Here is a 20,000-nt window from a genome sequence, read left to right on the forward strand (position 1 = left end):
AAAGGAATACAACTAAGACGTCGATATATCACACGCGTGCGATTAAAATATGAAACTGTGGGGACGGACATCTATATAAATACAATTGCGAAAAAATATTTACGAAACTTTGTAAGTCGCGCATAGCGCGGGTGATTAAAAGAAAGCCTCTCGCACATGCGGAAGCGTGTGCAGAGAAGCTAGTGAGTTATTAATTCAATTCAATCTTATACACTAAACGTGGTCTAAAATTATCTCTTTTTATATAATAATGATTATTTAATTCGTTGTTACTCATGTGAACGACTAATGTTGAATTTAACCTTTCGCAAACACACACACCAAAAAAAAAAAGTTGAAGTTGAATTTAACAAGTACATGTGCTGTGTTTCTGTTTTTAGGAGAATATAAATGTATGATGATTTGGGCTGCGCAATAATCGTGCAAACGCCTTCCTCTACCGTTAATAACAGGCCTTAATTTGTACTCATTGGGTTTCATATTCTTGTGTAGTTTTTTTACTGTTTGGGCTTCGGCCCAAGCATCACTCTTAGCGAGATTAGAATAAGGGTTTTAGTGAGGAGAAATTTGTATATGTTCCGGTTATAATGAGAGGTTCCTTAAGAGCCTGTCTCCCTCATTATAACCCTCAACATTTATAGAAGCTCCATGGAAGTGCAATTGGTGGATCTCCGTCATCCATGGAAGTGCCACGGAGATTAAGAAGAGGCCACAAGAAACGAAAGGACGTGCTTACTATGTGCCTACATATGTTCCCATAAACTACACCCACGTACGTTCCTACGTTCTTTGCTTTGCATGTTGCTCCTAATTTCCTAATTCCTATGCTGCGCTATTATATTACCTCAATCACTCCGAAACCTCATCTTCTTCCCAGATTGGTTCACATAAAAGATGGAGCCTGCATTCTAGTGACACCTGGAGGCACGAGTCCCCACTCATCCCGCCACGTGGCACGCATCTACCGGTGCATGCCCCTCTCGAGCTAATTAAGATTAGCTTCGCAATGGTGGATGAATGAATGAATGAATGAATGAATATATGATCTTTCTGTTCCTCAACATAATCTCGACTTGATTGGAATTTTTCCTAGTTTCATGGCCCTCTAAACACTAATTAACACTTTTTTAACGTTTAATATTTTCACTGGAAAATTGTGTTTAAACTTCCAAAATCTTTAGTTTCAATGCCTCGTGTGGTTTCACAGAATAAATATTTAATCTCCTCCATAATCTTCTTGTTTCAACAAGTGGTGAAGTTGTGGGCAAAGGCATGCGCCTGTGTAGCTCTCTCCATCTTCCTCATAGTTTGCATCCCCTTTTTGATCCTTGTGTTTCTACCCTTCTTCACTGCTTTTCTATGGGCACTTTTTCTTTGTAAGATCTTGTGTTTTTTCAGATTGTGCCCGCAATTTAGATTTCTAGAAACGAAAATATTCTTCAATTACTTGTCATGCACTGCAACAAAATTTATAGGCAGCAGAAGCAGCACATCCCATTTCGAGTGTGATTATAATCACAAGATTAATAATAATGATAATGAGTTAATAGCCAAGTCACTTGAGGATAAGCAGGAGAGCGTTGACTTGGATCCCTCTGAGCTTCCATGTCTGTATGAATCTGATTTTGATATTGAAGAAGAACATCAAGAGATCAACGGCGAAAGAAGGGTCAAGGAAGGGACCGGTCATATTCGCACTTACCAGGAGGAAGGCTCATGGCAAGTTGTGGTTTCAAAGCCTGCCCTGAGCAAGAAGAGAGAGCCTCAATCGGTATGTACGTGTTTAATAATAATATACAAATATATTCATTATCTCAGTTGATAATTTCATGTTGTGATTAACTTCCCAATTAAATATTGTTTTGTTTTAATTCGTTTGGAAACAGTTCTATGATGTTTTGTCGTTTTGGAAATGCAAGGAGAAAGGGCAGGAGACATAGAAGGAAAAATCCAACATCTCATCTCTTAAGTGTAAAGATTGTATAGCTGGCTAGGACTTGTTGTCTTTTTTGACATTGTGCAGTAATGTTTAATGGATCTCCACCTTTTGTGATTGTTTTCCATTTTGACTCTTCCTGGCCTTTCTTAATCACCGCATTTCCCTAATTCTTCTAATCAAGCTCTGGGAGTTTCGAACCGTTGTTCACAGAGCTTACGCAAATTATATAAAGTAAACTAATAAGAAAAAGAACCTTTCATCACTTGATTAATCTAACCTAACTTTGTGTGCTGAAGAGAAAAACTTTGCTGCGGCAACCATGGTAGCCCTTTCTATTACATTTTCATCTTTACCAGCTGATGATGAAACAAAGAAGCATGATGAACTGATCAACGAACTCAATCTTGTTGAGCACCTGCTCTCTTTCTTCTTGTCCTTGACCATTTTATCGCTTGTCAAATATTCGACTTGCAATATGTATCAGAGGAACAGAAGCAGAATTCTACGACTATGAGCTTTAATTATGTATAGAAACAGTAGAGGTTTTTAAACTTGTAGCTAGTTTATGTTCTTTTATAATCTCCTGTTACTTGCTGGTCAAGTTGAATTCAGTATAAACTTGACTTGATTGGTTCAGAGAGAAGGAAAGATCCCAGTACGCATTGGTAGATTGTGACGTTTGCTTGGAGACCAAGTCTTAAAATTGTGTTTACTAGTAAATCAAAATTTTGGTCAGGCACATCCAGTCAAATATTCTTTTTGTTTTGTTTTGTTTTTTTAAGCTCGCATTCAAGATGATGATGAAGTACTTAAACTGCAGGTGGCAGTCATATGGACATAATCCAAATCTCAGGAGATTGTACAGAAGTCAACATTACTTTTTGAAAACAAACTACAAACGCGTGACAAAGATAGACATAAGCGACAAACACACGTCTTAGTGAATTGAATAGTCTTTGTTAATGAAAGAAGAAGACTGAATGAATGAATCTATGTTTGATTAAGTTCAGAACGAACTTTTCCGTCAAAACTTTTAGCAACAGATTTTTTTTTTTTTCTCATGGACTAGGATGTTCATAAGAGGTCTTCTTCTTTGTCTTTATTATCATATTTTATCTTCTTTATTCTTTTTAATAGATTGAGGTGTGAGTGACTCACTTTTTTGACTAATTGATTTTCGATCGAGCTCAAAATTTGAGAAACATATCATATCTACCATTCTCTTTTAGTGTAGAAACTTAATGTGACGCACTTGTTTCATAATATATATAGTGAAAGAAGTTATTTAATGAATCGAACTTTACAACTTTGCCTACATTTTAAAATGAGCCGTCGACATCTAGACATCTTCTGGGCTAGGGCTGACTGAAACTTTTGGACCCAAAACATTAAAATCATAATTTTCCCCTCTTGAACGCCATCTTTTATGTCAATTTGATATTTTAATGTTAAATTTCACGATATTATTGTCTTATATATAGATAAGGATGACTTCACGATATTATTGTCCTATATATAGATAAGGATGACTTGGCTTGTGTTTCAACATGGGCGGCAGTGTATTACTGGGTCAAGTCAAAGTCCAACAAGGCTGCAGCAAGCCGAAGTCGTCTGCATAGCTTCTAGTACTTTTCCACCAAGAATGGCCTTGGCATCGATCCATTATTTCACTATATATATCGATATCGCTGCTACTCATCTAATCAATGTACACAAATCCCTCCAAAATAACAAGCTTCAAATATTTGCCTTCTTATTGCTGCTCTTAAAATGGCACTGTCCTTCTCCACTAAGAATACAACCCCCCAGAAATACCGCGACTTCATAGAATCTCTGCGACAGCGACTCACAGCCGGACGATCTAATTCACACGGTATACCGGTGCTACCTAGAAGAGAAGATGTGCCAGACGCACAGCGCTTTCTTCTTGTTGATCTCACAAACTCTGGAAACAATACCATCAAGCTCGCAATCGATGTGGTGAACGCTTACGTGGTGGGTTATGCTGCAGGTGGCCGATCCTACTTTCTTAAAGAAAATGCTCGTGAGAATCCGCCTCCAATCCACACCTTGTTCAGCGACACCACTCGGATGCCTCCTCTAGACTTCGACGGCAGCTACACCGGTCTTTCGCGAGCTGCGCAAGAAGCAGTGAAACGGAATATAGCACGTGATCGTGCTCGTAACCCAGCAGTGGCAGATCTGCATCCAGATACATCTATTCTTGAGCGGATACCTCTGGGACGCAATGAACTAGATGACGCCATCAACCTGTTGCGCTTGGCACCATCCCAGTCCGACCAAGCTGTAGGGTTTATAGTGGTAATTCAGATGATCTGCGAAGCGGCAAGGTTTCGGTTCATTGAGGGTCTAATCCGCAATAGCATGAAGGATGTCTACGATCCCATTATACCAGGCCTTGCAATTCGGAGCCTGGAAACCCATTGGTCTGATCTCTCTGAAGAGATCCAGAGGGTTCCGGCCAATCAAACACCATTCCAGAAGGCTGTTGTGCTCCATAATATCAAAAATGAACGCGTTGAAGTACGCAGTGTTGACTCAGACGTTGTTCGGGGTGTCGCTATGCTGCTCTACGATCGAAACCAAAATGCCAATCCTGGACCTTCAACGAAAAAGCCTCTGTTAAAGAATCTAAAGCCTCACATCGGAAAACCCAAAAAATAAATACAACATACATAATGAGTGGTTGCTGTAGCATGTGCTTATAGTACCGATAGTGTGCGTCTCTTTGAAATACGTTGTCCTCATGGATATTACTTCAACTTAGTTGTACCCTAGCTTTATATATGTTTTTTGTACTCTGTTGTTTGCTAGTACTCTTTCGTTTTGAGAGGTGTGCAAGTCGATTGTCGTGTGTAATCTATAAAATAAAGCAAGGTTAACTTCTGTTCTTCAATATAAACCTGTTCTCCATCGATTCTTGTGTTTCTACCTTTCTTCACTGCTTTTTTATGGGCACTTTTTCTTTGTAAGATCTTGTGTTTTTTCAGATTGTGCACCCATTTTATAGATTTCTAGAAATGAAAATGATATATTGTTGAGTTACTTGTCATCTACTGCAACAAAACTAATATGCGGCAGAGGCACACCCAATTCCAAGTGTGATCTTCATCATCCTCATCATCACAAGATTATTATAGGAGTAATAATAAGTTGAGTTAATAGCCAAAGCTCTTGAGGATAAGCTGGAGAGCGTTGACTTGAATCCCCCTGTATGAATCTGATTTTGATATTGAAGAGATCAAAGGCAAGAGAGGGGTCAAATTTGCATGTATGAGGAGGAAGGGTCGTGGCAAGTTCTGGTTTCAAAGTCTACCCTGCGCGTATGTTTAATATACAATATTCGATATCTCACCTATTAATTTTCCATTTTCTGATTTATTTTGATACAGTTCTATGATGTTTTGTCGTTTTGGAAAAGCAAGGAGAAAGGAGAGGAGCCATAGAAGAAAAAATGCAACACATCTTTTGTAAGATTGTAAAGCTGGTAGGACATTTCCGTTTTTTCTTGGTCACCTCCTCGCCTTTCTTAATCGGCCTTTTACCTAATTCTTCTACTTAGCCCATGTAAATATCTATATATATTTTTTTTTAGGTTGTAAACAGAATTTAGAGATAGGGGTAAAAATAGCAATGGTCAACCATATATATATATTCACATGTAAAAGCAGCTTATACGAACTTTGTAGGGAACCCCCAATTACATACAAATTCAAAAAAAAAAAGGAAAAAAAGAAAAGAAGCAAAAGAGCCTTTCATTTCATCACTTGATTAATCGAACCGAACTTTGTGTGCTGAAGAGAAATGCTTTGCCGCGGCAACCATGGTCGCCTCTGTCCCTGAACTGGTTGATACAGATGTTTCCCTCCTTGCATTTCCACCTTTACCAGGTGATGAGGAGACAAAGAAGCACGACCTGATCAATGGACCCAATATTGTTGAGCCTCCACCGTCTCTTTTGTCCTTGATCACCATCTTATTGCTTATCGAGTTTTTTCGACTTGCAATATATAAATCGGTGGAACAGCACCAGAATTCCTAGAGCAGCAAAAAAGAAATAACAGAACCAGAGTTTTATGACTAATGAGGTTTTGTTTGGAAACAGCAGTAGCTTCAAACTTGCTTTCTTGAGTATTATTAAACCCATTCGTGCCCTTTTATAATTTCCAGTTACTTGATGATCACGTTCAACCAGTATAAATTTGACTTGATTGGGTTCGGAAGAGAGGAGAGGAAAGACCCCAACAAAGGGGTAGATTTTGACGTTTGCTTGTAGACCAAGTCTTAGAAATCTATTTTATTGTGAATCAAAATCTTTGGAACTATGTATCTTGGCACCTATGGGTCAAATATTCTTTTTAGCTCGCATGCAAGGCAAGATCAAGTACAGCTGGCTGTCAAACATGTGTTATATAACTAATTAATGAAAATCCTCAGTAGATAATACATAAGTCAACATCACTTTAGAAAACCAAGTAAAAACGTGTTAACAACAAGACACAAACTAGCCGCTCGTTTTGAGAAATTGAATGAGCAATTGCTAGTATTACATGAAATTGAATATAGTTCCATATTAAGTTAAGAACGAACTGTCGAGTTAAACATGATTTTTCTTTATTATGAATTTTTAAATAAAAAAAATACAAATGATAGTCTAAATTACTTTAAATTAATCTAATTTATAAAAAGAGAAATTCGAACCTGAATGCAAAGTGAACGAACTCACTATTCTGGCCTAATGCACGTCTGCAATTACGTTTCTTTTTCTAATTTTCTATTGTTAATATTAAAAACTGAAATTGAGCAGTATACATATTCCGAGGCTAGGCTTAAGTACTCGCACCCATGGCCCAAATCCACTGTACCTTTCGGCCCAAGGCTTCAGTTAGGGATTGGACCCCCTCAACTTTAAAATGGATGGTCAAAATCACAATTTTGCCCCTCTTGCAAGGGACTGGAGTGGAGTCAAATTAAGAGCATTTACAATCATGCTCCTTTTCTTTAGTTAAAATTTAGTAAAAATTATATAAAAGTTATTTTAGGAGCTTTCTATAAATTTGAACTTCAATCATCCCTAGTTCAGAGAGTCATAAATACTATAGTTATTTTTTAATTAAATATGATTGGTCCATCTCTATAAAAAATAAAAAATAAAAAAGGTTAATATTAATTAAAGTTTAAACTATGCATAAAACAAAGCATGCATCATTAAATTAGAGGGAGCCATTTCTATCTCTTCAAATTTAGGAGCTCCTAGAGGTCTCCTTATTTTATGAGGTGAATAGAGCATGGTTGGAGTTGTATTTTTCTAATTCCTCCCTCAAATTTGTCTAAGAATGTGGTTTAGGGAGCTCATTGTGGATACTCTAAATAAAATAAAACCAAACAAAGACATCCATAAAAAATAAAAATCAATCAATCAATGCCATATGTTATTTGAATTTCATATTTAAGCATTATTTTTATTTCATATTTATGCGCTTTGCCCTCTTACCCTATTTAAATCCAATTATCCAAACATGAGGCATTGCAAGCTAACAACATTGGAAGCACTTCTCTGCTTCATTAAATCTTAAGGTTTGTTGAAGCATTCTCATGTCGTGTGCATGAAGGTTCACCTTTATTCTTTTGGTCAGTAAAGGAATCTATTTAGATTTAAGAGAAGGAATTCAAGAAACCAATTCACCATAATGATTCTTACTTCATTCATTAGTTGCTAAAAAAGCATGATGATATTGCGGTCAACATATTATTCCAACAAACAACAAGAAGCATGTCTTCTTAGATGATCAATCAACAAAAACATACATCAAGGATATAATTTGGTGAAAAGAAATTCATCAATGAAATCTGAAAATTCATAAACTTAAAATATCATAATAATAATGGAGTAATCTAGGGCTTCAAACTAAACCCTACAAGCTTAGCAACTGAAAATACAAATAGAAGCATATAAATTAAAAGAAGTGTGGAGATTTGTGCCCACAAGGGTCTCATCAATGGTGAAAGAGCTTCCCCTTTCTTCTTGGCTGCTTGGTTACTTTCCTCCTCCTCCTTAGATTCAAACGTTAGAGAGAGAGAGAGAGAGAGAGAGAGAGAGAGAGAGCATCTTCCTTCTTGTCCAGCAAGCCCATCATCATACAATCAATCTTAAGTTGTAGGAATATGTTTATCACCCTCGTCTGACACAAATACTAGCATGTTTATCTCACATCTTGGTTATTATTAAGCTTAATTAGCCCACCATCATTGCCATACCAATAACTAGTCAACCTGGCATGTCCTAACTCCATTACCATGGTATCTATCTCGACCATTAACGTTCTATTCTTGTCACAATAATCAACCTAATTTACTTTCCGTTGACATAATAGTTTCCCATTATTGATGTCTAAAGCTAGTCATAACTTAGTGTTAGTATGAAAATAGTGTTGTCATTTCCTAGACTCTAGCATAGGTTGAAAATTAGTGTGTGAAGAATTGTTACTGGACGTTTTGGCACAACTCATTCAACCCCATACATTCGAGGCTTGACTTGACCGATATGAGTAACTTGATTTCAGGTAAATCATGACATAATCATACATTCATTATAAGATTCCTAGTTTGAGTTTTTTTTTCAATCAAGTTTTTTTATGTTAATCTTATTTTTAATAGGATTAGACTTTATCTCTTAAGATTATTTTTCTAGTTAAACTCTATTTTGATTTAAGTTAAAATATTATATTGATACCTAATTGGTCTCTTTGATAAAAATTGTTATCTTGAATAACAATCCTTGCATAAGCACGTTTTTCATGCTGTGCCCATTTTGAATGCCATCAAATAGTCATAGTTGAATAGGTTTAGTGGGTGTTCATATTGCATCAGGTTTAGGAGTTTTAATTGAAGTGGGTTTGGCACTTGTGGCATGCCATCTGACTGGCATAGGAAACCTTGAATAAAAGGAGGATGCCTCTCCTCGGTTACAGAGGTTTTTTTTTGGATATTGGGTTGAGCATATAGAATTCTTAAGCAAAAGCTGTTGTGCATATATTTGAGATAAATCATCAAGTGTTCCATGTTTTACTTGGTGATTTATCAAACACTTTAATCATTCATATTGCATTCATATGCATGTCGGTGACTCATACGGTTGAGGGCACCAAGACCGTGGTGGCGGTTTTCCTCCGGCGAGCTTAAAGCAATCGTGGCCAGTATTGCGTTCAACATAAGGAGTGTCAAAGATCATCCCGTGACAGAAGTTGAGTTACGAAGAAGTCGGTAAACATTATCTAGAATGAGTCTAGGATAAGTGTGTGAGTACTTCTTGTAATCATCGTTCTATAGTGGATTTGAGTTGGACTGAGGAGTTCCGTGGATTTTCCCCAGAGGTGGGATTTTACCACGTAAAATAATTCTCTGTGTGTTCTTTTATTTTAAGCTTAGCACATCTCAGGATTGATAACTAATATCAATCCTGCTTCAAAGGTTGATCATTATTTATTGCAAAAAATTCGAATTAGCTTGTTTAACCTTCTCCAGGCATATATAGATATCCTACAGGTATTTTCAATTGGCATCAGAGCAGGTTGCTGGACATACTCAGTAAGATCTAATATACCTTAGGATGGATCGTGCCTCGGGCTCAATTGCACATCCACCATATTTTGATGGCAACAACTATAGCGCTTGGAAGGCCAAAATGAAGTCGTTTCTTTGGTCCTTAGATGAACGTGTATGGAGTACAGTAGTTCATGGATTTCCTAAACCCACAAAGAAGATCGGAAAAGGAGATGAAGAAACCACAATCCTCAAAGCTAGAGAGGAGTGGACCACTGCAGAAGTCACACACAGCACTAATAATCAAAAGGGGTTAAATGCTTTATTTACTGCTGTCTCTTCAGATCAATTTGAATATATATCTTGTTGTGATACTTCTAAGGAAGCTTGGGATATTTTGCAGGTTACTCATGAAGGAACGGATACTGTCAAGGGAGCCAAGCTTCAAATGCATACTTTACAGTTTGAGACACTCATGATGGATGAGAACGAAACTTTTTCTGAATTTTATGCTAAACTGTGTGTAATTGTGAATGATTGTTCAAGTTTAGGTGAAAAAATTCCAGAAGACAGGGTTGTGAAAAAGATTTTGAGATCCTTGCCTCAACGATTTCAACTAAAGATCACGGCTATAGAAGAGATCCGTGACTTGAACACCTTGAAAGTTCAAGAACTCATAGGGTCCATACAAACCTATGAGATGAAACATCTAGCTCCTAAAAAGAGCAAAAATGTTGCTTTCAAGGTTGTGAATGAAGAAGATGATGGGCATTCAAATGAAGATTGCAGTGATGAGGAATTAACGATTCTCACAAGACGATTCATGAACTTTCTCAAGAATCAGGATCCAAGGAGTCGAGATTCAAAAGGTATAAATTCTAAAAATAGGTTTGTTAACTATACTGATGGTGGGTCTAAATTTCGCAGGTCAAATGAACGAAAGAATCCAAGAGAAAAGGTCCAATGTTTCGAATGTGAAGGCTATGGACACATATCTTCGGAATGTGCCAACACCTTAAAGAAACAAAGGGATGGCAAGAATAAGGCGATGCATACTACTTGGAGTGATAGTGAATCAGAATGCGAGATTGATGAAAAGACGGTTGCACTCATAACCACAGTTAGCTTGGATGAATCACATGAGGATGATGATTGTAAAGGTATAAATATTGAGTTTATCATGAACAAATATGATGATTTGTTGGCTGTTTCTCAGAAGTTCAATAAACAAAATAGTGAGCTCGTCAAAGAAGTTGCTGTGCTGAAGCTGGAAAATTCCAGGATTGCAAACGAGTTTCAATCCCCTGATGCAGATTCCGAAAAGGTAAGTGCAGGTATGAACGAAACATTGATGTTTTTGCATAAAAAATTGGCTGATCAGAATAAATTAAGTGCATCTCTAACATCTGACAACAAAGCCCTTGAACTTGAACTTAAAAATTCAAAAGAAAGGATTGTTTCTTTAACCATTGGTGCAGAAAAAATTGACAAGATGATTAGCATGGGAAGAAGAGATGGTGACAAACGAGGCTTGGGATTTGAACCAAGTAATAAGTCTTCCGCTGTGTCTAAAACAAAGTTTGTCAAATCCACTTCACCTATTGAACCTTCTGTCACTCATGAAGTCAAGAAATTTATTCCAATTTGTCACTTTTGTGGAACTCGTGGGCACATAAGACCGAGATGCAATAAGCTTCGAAATGAATTTGTTTGTTCAAATTCTCATGGCATGGGTGGAAAAGTAAGTATCCAACATAAGATTTCAAATCTTATGAAAGAGGTAAACCGCTTATCCAAACTATCTTCTTTTCATTGTTTGCCGTCAACTAAGACAAAGTTAGTTTGGAGGAAAAAGGAAAATCATAATGGTATGTCTTCCTCCACTAATATTGTGCATGAACCCGTTGCTTTAGAAAGTTTGGATCTTAAATGTATTGCTGTAAAATCTTTGGATAATCTTCGATCTGACACTCTTAGAAAGTCTTTAGGTATATGTGCTCTAGATTAATTTGGAGTCTATTGCATGCCAAAGCCTCTTTCATGTCTTATGATATTTTAATTAATTTCAGTGTTTATAAATCTGCCCAGCTCGTGCAAGGATTGTTAAGGTGTATCAATCCTGTAACTGTCTGAACGTATTTGTTGATCTTAGATTGGGCTCTGACACTGCACTATTTTGAGAACTCATACTCTCAGCTTCACACAAAGGTTTCCATTGTCTTAGTGCATTATAAACTTCATTAAATGATCTATCCATATCTTTTTATCTTTATTTTGCACATCACACTCTTTTCCTTGAAGTCCTTTGAATATCTCTTCTCATGCACTTGTCTCTCTTTGGATTGCCATAACACTACTGTGCGTAAGTTCTTGATCTGTTTAGAAATAATTTTATTTTATTTTTTAAAAAAAAAAAAAAAGGTGTTGACCACTCATTGCTCAGTAACCGGGCCTCTTGTCTAACCAACGTCGAGGTTCGAGTCAACAAGTTGTGATGGTTTGCTATCCTTGCTTATCTTTGGAGCCTTCATGATTCGGATCAGTATTTCCCCAGGGGTGCTTTATCACCCAGTTGCTTCCAGTCATCTGACGTGAGCACACTAATTGACCATCCGTTACATGGATCATGTCGAAAGCTAAATAAAGTAAGCCACCAAATTTAAAATAATAATAATAATAATAATAATAAATACAATTCATGTCTCAAATAAACTGATCTTCCTATACTTCCAATGCACTTAGTGTCTGTGTCATCTTTGGTGGGATCAGTCTTGGGTGGACATATTTTTTGTGCTTAATTGAAAGGAGTTCACTTCACACCTTTGCTTCCTAATGATAGAATCATTTGGTGATGTTTATTTTTCACCATGCACGTGGTATGCCTCCTTGATTATCTGTGAGTTTGTGCATTTCATCTGGTGGCTTACTTTTGTCCCTGCCATGCTTTGCTTCTTATGCGTTTCAGACAGCGTTGGGTCTACTACTACTGTCTCTTCTTGCTCATATACTTGGCATGTTTATGAATGGAAAATAATTACTTCTTCTAGAGCTCTTGCGATCTGCATCTAAAGTGTGTTATATATCTTGGTTGTTTTGAGCCTTTTGTCTTAATTGTGTTGTTTTTGTTTGTGTTATGTTATGTTTTTTGTTTTTCCCTTTCGTTTTCTTTGTTGTTTTGTTTTCCAAAAATTTTAAAATTATAAAAATAAAAAAAAACAAAAAAAAAACAAATTTCTTTTTGTTTTCAAACATTGTGTCATTTATGCTTCTTGTTTAGCTGTGCCGCTAGGCTCTGCTTCATGTTACTAAGACGCACACATGATAAACTGAATCTGAGGATTGCAGTGTCATTATCAATCATGTCCGTTGCATACCTGTGGCATATCAACATGTATGACACAATGCAGAGCATAAGACATGCAACCGAAGAGGTCAGTATTATATATTCTTTATATGATTGAACCTAATTGTGTATGTTGTTCTTGTAGGTGGTTAATGGATCTTGGCTATAAAAAAGATGAGACTTTTTCATCAATTGCACATCTGGAAGCAGTGAGGTTATTGCTCGTTGTCACTCAACAAAATAAAGCCCCTTACATGCATCATTGGTTAATCTCTATGCCTTATATGTTGGATTGCAATCTGATCTTTTCCTCTTATATATGCTTCTGTATGTTATTTCCTTGCCCTTTGGATTTCCTGACAAAAAGGGGGAGAGATCACTATGTGAAATTATGAAAAGGGGAGAGACTGTGTTGTAGAATTAAGGGGGAGTGATGTTGTAATTTTCTTTGAATTACAATTCTTCTCCCACATGCTTCACTGGTTTTGCTGTTTCATAATGTGCAGGGATTCAGAGCTTCTAATTTAGAGTAGGATTTCATTTGTTTAATCCCATGCAATTTCTTTTGAGTTGTAATAGGTGTTTTGTCTAGGAAATGCCAAAGGGGGAGATTGTTAGTATGAAAATAGTGTTGTCATTTCCTAGACTCTAGCATAGGTTGAAAATTAGTGTGTGAAGAATTGTTACTGGACGTTTTGGCACAACTCATTCAACCCCATACATTCGAGGCTTGACTTGACCGATATGAGTAACTTGATTTCAGGTAAATCATGACATAATCATACATTCATTATAGGATTCCTAGTTTGAGTTTTTTTTTCAATCAAGTTTTTTTATGTTAATCTTATTTTTAATAGGATTAGACTTTATCTCTTAAGATTACTTTTCTAGTTAAACTCTATTTTGATTTAAGTTAAAATATTATATTGATACCTAATTGGTCTCTTTGATAAAGATTGTTATCTTGAATAACAATCCTTGCATAAGCACGTTTTTCATGCTGTGCCCATTTTGAATGCCATCAAATAGTCATAGTTGAATAGGTTTAGTGGGTGTTCATATTGCATCAGGTTTAGGAGTTTTAATTGAAGTGGGTTTGGCACTTGTGGCATGCCATCTGACTGGCATAGGAAACCTTGAATAAAAGGAGGATGCCTCTCCTCGGTTACAGAGGTTTTTTTTTGGATATTGGGTTGAGCATATAGAATTCTTAAGCAAAAGCTGTTGTGCATATATTTGAGATAAATCATCAAGTGTTCCATGTTTTACTTGGTGATTTATCAAACACTTTAATCATTCATATTGCATTCATATGCATGTCGGTGACTCATACGGTTGAGGGCACCAAGACCGTGGTGGCGATTTTCCTCCGGCGAGCTTGAAGCAATCGTGGCCAGTATTGCGTTCAACATAAGGAGTGTCGAAGATCATCCCGTGACAGAAGTTGAGTTACGAAGAAGTCGGTAAACATTATCTAGAATGAGTCTAGGATAAGTGTGTGAGTACTTCTTGTAATCATCGTTCTATAGTGGATTTGAGTTGGACTGAGGAGTCCCGTGGATTTTCCCCAGAGGTGGGGTTTTACCACGTAAAATAATTCTCTGTGTGTTCTTTTATTTTAAGCTTAGCACATCTCAGGATTGATAACTACTATCAATCCTGCTTCAAAGGTTGATCGTTATTTATTGCAAAAAATTCGAATAAGCTTGTTTAACTTTCTCCAGGCATATATAGATATCCTACAGGTATTTTCAATTGGCATCAGAGCAGGTTGCTGGACATACTCAGTAAGATCTAATATACCTTAGGATGGATCGTGCATCGGGCTCAATTGCACATCTCAGGATTGATAACTAATATCAATCATGCTTCAAAGGTTGATCATTATTTATTGCAAAAAATTCGAATTAGCTTGTTTAACCTTCTCCAGGCATATATAGATATCCTACAGGTATTTTCACTTAGATAGATGTGAAGTGATGGATGATATATGAAGGCGAGGACCTTGAGTAGGTGTATATGCCTTCAGCAGGTTAGTGGATAATGAAGGCCTTCGGCAGGTTATTGGATAGTGAAGGCCTTTGGAAGGTTATTGCATTCGGCACATTGTGACAGTCAACATAAGTAAAATAGGTAAGCTTGCATAAGACAGATATACGTGGTTTACCCAAATGATGGGCTATGTCCACGAAAAAGGATATTCTTATTTTAATAATAGTTGTTTACATGGTACAAGGGGTTAGATCCAAAGAAAAGGAAAGGAGGGAGAGAGCCTAAGGCTTAAGGTCCAAGGCCCAAGATGATAATCCTTTCCGAAGTGGAGATTGGTCTCCTTTTGTAAGTGAAGGAGAGTCTCCACCTCTTTTAGTATTTCAATATGGGACTCTTGATATTGCCTCTAGTTGCGACTTGTGGCAAAAGCTTCCTTGACTAAGGCAATGACCTCTCAAAGTATGTCACGTGACTGACTTTGTTTAGCTAGTTGCCTAATTGCTCAGTTAGTCACGCTATCAACGCCCATTATTTCACAGCCATATATAGTCATTTGAATAGAAACAAGATTAGATTGACCTACAAGACAAAGGCCACAAATGATGTACTAATATTGGACCACATTATCAAAAGCATTGAAGTATACATAGCATTCAATTATTCTCATTGTAGGACCACATACAAAATGTCAAAGTTTCTTTAAACAAAGACTATATATATATATATATATATATATAGAGAGAGAGAGAGAGAGAGAGAGAGCGCATTCATACCACAACACTGTGGCCTCATTAAAGCATTCATACATTGTCTTCACATGACACCAACTCCAATTTCAACCAGATTTACTGTCCAACCTTCAGATTTAGTTTTTAGATTGCTCGATTAAATCTTCTCTCAACTCTTTAGTCTATGTATGAATTCCAGCCAATCAAACTAAACCCAACAATAAGTTTTTGGCCAAAATCACTTCGTGGTTTTCATATCTTTTTTTTCTTTCGTCAAAAGAAAAGAATAGAAAAGAAACTCAGAATCAGAATCAATCAATGCAAGTTGTGTTCCACAGTTCTCATTCGAGATAAATTCTGGGGTGGTAAGATAAGATCACTCAAATAAAATTATTCGGTGCTGTTTCTAATCATCACTTTATTTTTAACTTCTGAAATAAAATTAGAAAGGAAAAAAGAAAACAAATAGACTTTTCCAACAACGTTGACTTAGTCAGCTCAGATGTTAGCCAAGCAAGCTGTCATTGGCCTCTCTACTGTTGTATAAAAGCTGATACACACATGACACTAGTGTATTGTTGCATCGATATCACTGCTACTCATCGAAAATAACAAGGATATATAGTTTTAGCTAGCTTTAGTATATTTGCATTGTTCTTGCTGCTCTTAAAATGGAACTATCCTTCTCCACTAAGAACACAACCCCCCAGAAATATCGCGACTTCATAGAATCTCTGCGACAACGACTCACAGCCGGACGATCTAAATCACATGGTATACCGGTGCTGCCTAGAAGAGAAGATGTGCCAGACGCACAACGCTTTCTTCTTGTTGACCTCACAAACTCTGGAAACAATACCATCAGGCTCGCAATCGATGTGGTGAACGCTTACGTGGTGGGTTATGCTGCAGGTGGCCGATCCTACTTTCTTAAAGAAAATGCTCGTGAGAATCCGCCTCCAATTCACACCTTGTTCCGCGACACCACTCGGATGCCTCCTCTGGACTTCGACGGCAGCTACACAGGGCTTTCGCGAGCTGCGCAAGAAGCAGTGAAACGGAATATAGCACGTGATCGTGCTCGTAACCCAGCAGTGGCAGGTCTGCATCCGGATACACCTATTCTTGAGCGGATACCTCTGGGACGCAATGAACTAGATGACGCCATCAACCTTTTGCGCTTGGCGCCATCCCAATCCGACCAAGCTGTAGGGTTTATAGTGGTAATTCAGATGATCTGCGAAGCGGCAAGGTTTCGGTTCATTGAGGGTCTACTCCGCAATAGTATGAAGGATGTCTACGATCCCACTATACCAGGCCCTGCAACTCGAAGCCTGGAAAACCATTGGTCTGATATCTCTAAAGAGATCCAGAGGGTTCCGGCCAATCAAACACAATTCCAGAAGGCTGTTGTGCTCCATAATATCAAAAATGAACGCGTTGAAGTACGCAGTGTTGACTCAGACGTTGTTCGGGGTGTCGCTATGCTGCTCTACGACCGAAACCAAAATGCCAATCCTGGACCTTCAGCGAAAAAGCCTCTGTTAAAGAATTAAAAGCCTCACATCGAAAAACCCAGAAAATAAATATAGTTAGTGGTTCCGGTAGGATGTGCTTATAGTTGTAAACAATATCAGTGTTATTAGTAATGGACTGGTCCTCATGGATATTACTTCGACTGAGAGGTGTGCAAGTCGATTTATATATGTGTTTTGTACCTCTGTTGTTTGCTTGTACTCTTCCGTTTTGAGAGGTGTGCAAGTCGATTGTCATGTGTAATCTATAAAATAAAGCAAGGTTAACTTCTGTTCTTCAATATAAACTTGTTCTCCATCGATTGGATTTTCATGCTTTTGATTCTTGTGTTTCTACCATTCTTCACTGCTTTTTTATGGGCACTTTTTCTTTGAAAGATCTTGTGTTTTTTCAGATTGTTCACCCATTTTATAGATTTCTAGAAATGAAAATTATATATTGTTGAGTTACTTGTTATCTACTGCAACAAAACTAATTTGCGGCAGCGGCACATCCAATTCCAAGTGTGATCTTCATCATCACAAGATAGTTGAGTTAATAGCCAAAGCCCTTAAGGATAAGCAAGAGAGGGTTAACTTGAATCCCTCAAGAGATCAAAGGCAAGAAAGGGGTCAAATTTGCATGTATGAGGAGGAAGGGTCGTGGCAAGTTCTGGTTTCAAAGTCTGCTCTGCGCGTATGTTTAATATACAATATTCGATATCTCACCTATTAATTTTCCATTTTCTGATTTATTTTGATACAGTTGTATGATGTTTTGTTGCTTTGGAAAAGCAAGGAGAAAGGAGAAGAACCATAGAAGAAAAAATTCAACACGTCTTTTGTAAGATTGTATAGTTGGCTAGGACAGTTCTGTTTTTATTTTCTTGTCTCCTCCTGGCCTTTCTTAATCGGCCTTGGACAGTTCTATTATATATTGGACCACATTATCAAAAGCATTAAAGTATACATAGCATTCAATTATTCTCATTTAATTAATATATTAGACCACATACAAAATGTCAATATTTCTTTAATCAAAGACCATATATATAGAGCATTCATACCATTTCGCCCAACACTTTGACACCAAACTCCAATTTCAACCAGATTTAGTTTTCACATTGCTCGATGAAATCTTCTCTCAACTCTTTTTTGTCAAAAATGTATGAATTCCAGCCAATCAAACTAAACCCAACAATAAGTATCTGGCCAAAATCACTTTGTCGTTTTCGTATCTTTTCTTTTCTTTAGCCAAAACAAAAGAAAAGAATAGAAACTCAGAGTCAGAATCAATGCAAGTTGTGTTCCACAGTTCTCATCCGGGAGAAATTCTTTGGTGGTAAGATAGGATACTCAAATAAAATTATTCGGTGATGTTTCTAATCATCACTTTATTTTTATATTCTGAAATAAGATGAGAAAAGGAAAAAAGAAAACAACGTTGACTTAGTCAGCTCAGATGTTAGCCGAGCAAGCTGTCATTCGTCTCTCTACTGTTGTATAAAAGCTGATACACATTGTATTCATTCATTCAGAAAACACAGAGAAGTAAGTAATTTTTCATACAGTTTTCTTCTCTCAATTATTTCTTCTATTTGTTTCTCTGTTTGCTTTAAAAATGATACTATCCTTCTCCACTAAGAATGCAACCCCCGAGACATACCGCGACTTCATACAAGCTCTGCGAGACCAACTCACAGCCGGACGACCCACTTCAAACGGTATACCGGTGCTGCCTAGAAGAGAAGATGTGCCGGACGCTCAGCGCTTTCTTCTTGTTGATCTCACAAACTCTCAAGGAAATACCATCAGGCTCGCAATCGATGTGGTCAACGCTTACGTGGTGGGTTATGCTGCAGATGGTCGAGCCTATCTTCTTCAAGAAAATGCTCGTGATAATCGGCCTCCAATCCACACTTTATTCCGCGACGCCACCACTCGGATTGATCTGGGCTTCGACGGCAGCTACAGCGGGCTTTCGCGGGTTGCACGAGAAGCAGTAGAACGGAATACCCCACGTAATCGTGCTCGTAACCGAGCTGGGGCAAGTGCGCATGACAATACACCTGTGCTTGAGCAAATCCCCATGGGACGCAATGAACTAGATACCGCCATCAGCCTGTTGCGCTCCGCGTCATCCCCAACCAACCAAGCCTTAGGGTTTATCGTCATCATTCAGATGCTGTCAGAAGCGGCAAGGTTCCGGGCCATTGAGGGACTAGTCCGCACTACCATGCGGGAAACGTACGATCCCCTTATGCGAGGCCTTGCAATGGAGAGCCTGGAAACCCATTGGTCTGATCTCTCCGAACAGATCCAGAGGGCACAACAGCGCAATGAAACAGGCTTCGATAGGACTATTGTGCTCCATAATGTCGGAAATGAACGCCGCGAAGTAAACAGTGTTGATTCACCCTTCGTTCGGGGTGTCGCGATGCTGCTCTACGACCGAAACGGAAATTGCAACCCTGGATCTGGACCTCATCGTCATGATGAATTGTAATTGTAATACTTCAACTTAGTTGTCTTTTGTTGTTGTTTGCTTTGGTTGGTTGACTCTTCCGTTTTGAGAGGTGTGCAATTTGCAAATCGTGTCGTTCATGTGTAATAAAATAACGGCCAGCAAGGTTAACTTCTGTTCTCCAGTTAGTATTTTTCACATGTAATATCGCTTTCATCACTGGAAATTGTGTTAATAATTCATTGTCTCTAGTGGTTTCACATAATAATAAGTATACAATTTCCATAACCTTCTTGCTTGAGCAAGTGGTGGAGAGGCAAAGGCATGCGCCTCTGCACTTGTCTCAATCTTCCACATAGAATTGCATCCCATTTTTTTATCCTTGTGTTTCTATACCCTTTTTCACTGCTTTTTTATGGGCACTTTCTTTTTTATGGGTACTTGTCTCAATCTCACA

At 37.7% G+C, this 20,000-nt stretch overlaps 5 protein-coding genes across 5 annotated transcripts; all 5 read left to right on the forward strand.

The window, feature by feature from the left end:
* LOC18789055 lies at positions 1,187-2,284 on the forward strand. The gene is made up of 2 exons (XM_020556804.1): positions 1,187-1,771; positions 1,887-2,284. The coding sequence occupies exons 1-2, from the start codon at positions 1,187-1,189 to the stop codon at positions 1,938-1,940; spliced, it is 639 nt and encodes a 212-aa protein (XP_020412393.1). The 3' UTR covers positions 1,941-2,284.
* LOC109947182 (ribosome-inactivating protein alpha-trichosanthin-like) lies at positions 3,710-4,624 on the forward strand. Its single transcript, XM_020556811.1, has one exon. It carries the CDS (start codon positions 3,710-3,712, stop codon positions 4,622-4,624), a length of 915 nt encoding a protein of 304 aa, XP_020412400.1.
* LOC18789919 lies at positions 9,570-11,510 on the forward strand. The gene has a single exon (XM_020556816.1). The coding sequence runs from the start codon at positions 9,570-9,572 to the stop codon at positions 11,508-11,510; it is 1,941 nt and encodes a 646-aa protein (XP_020412405.1).
* Positions 16,237-17,121, forward strand: LOC18793120 (ribosome-inactivating protein alpha-trichosanthin). The gene has a single exon (XM_020556822.1). It carries the CDS (start codon positions 16,237-16,239, stop codon positions 17,119-17,121), a length of 885 nt encoding a protein of 294 aa, XP_020412411.1.
* LOC18788693 (ribosome-inactivating protein bryodin II) lies at positions 18,420-19,828 on the forward strand. The gene has a single exon (XM_007223097.2). The coding sequence runs from the start codon at positions 18,701-18,703 to the stop codon at positions 19,583-19,585; it is 885 nt and encodes a 294-aa protein (XP_007223159.1). The 5' UTR covers positions 18,420-18,700; the 3' UTR covers positions 19,586-19,828.

The sequence above is a fragment of the Prunus persica genome, chromosome G1, assembly GCF_000346465.2.
Source record: "Prunus persica cultivar Lovell chromosome G1, Prunus_persica_NCBIv2, whole genome shotgun sequence".
Classification (NCBI taxonomy): Eukaryota; Viridiplantae; Streptophyta; class Magnoliopsida; order Rosales; family Rosaceae; genus Prunus; species Prunus persica.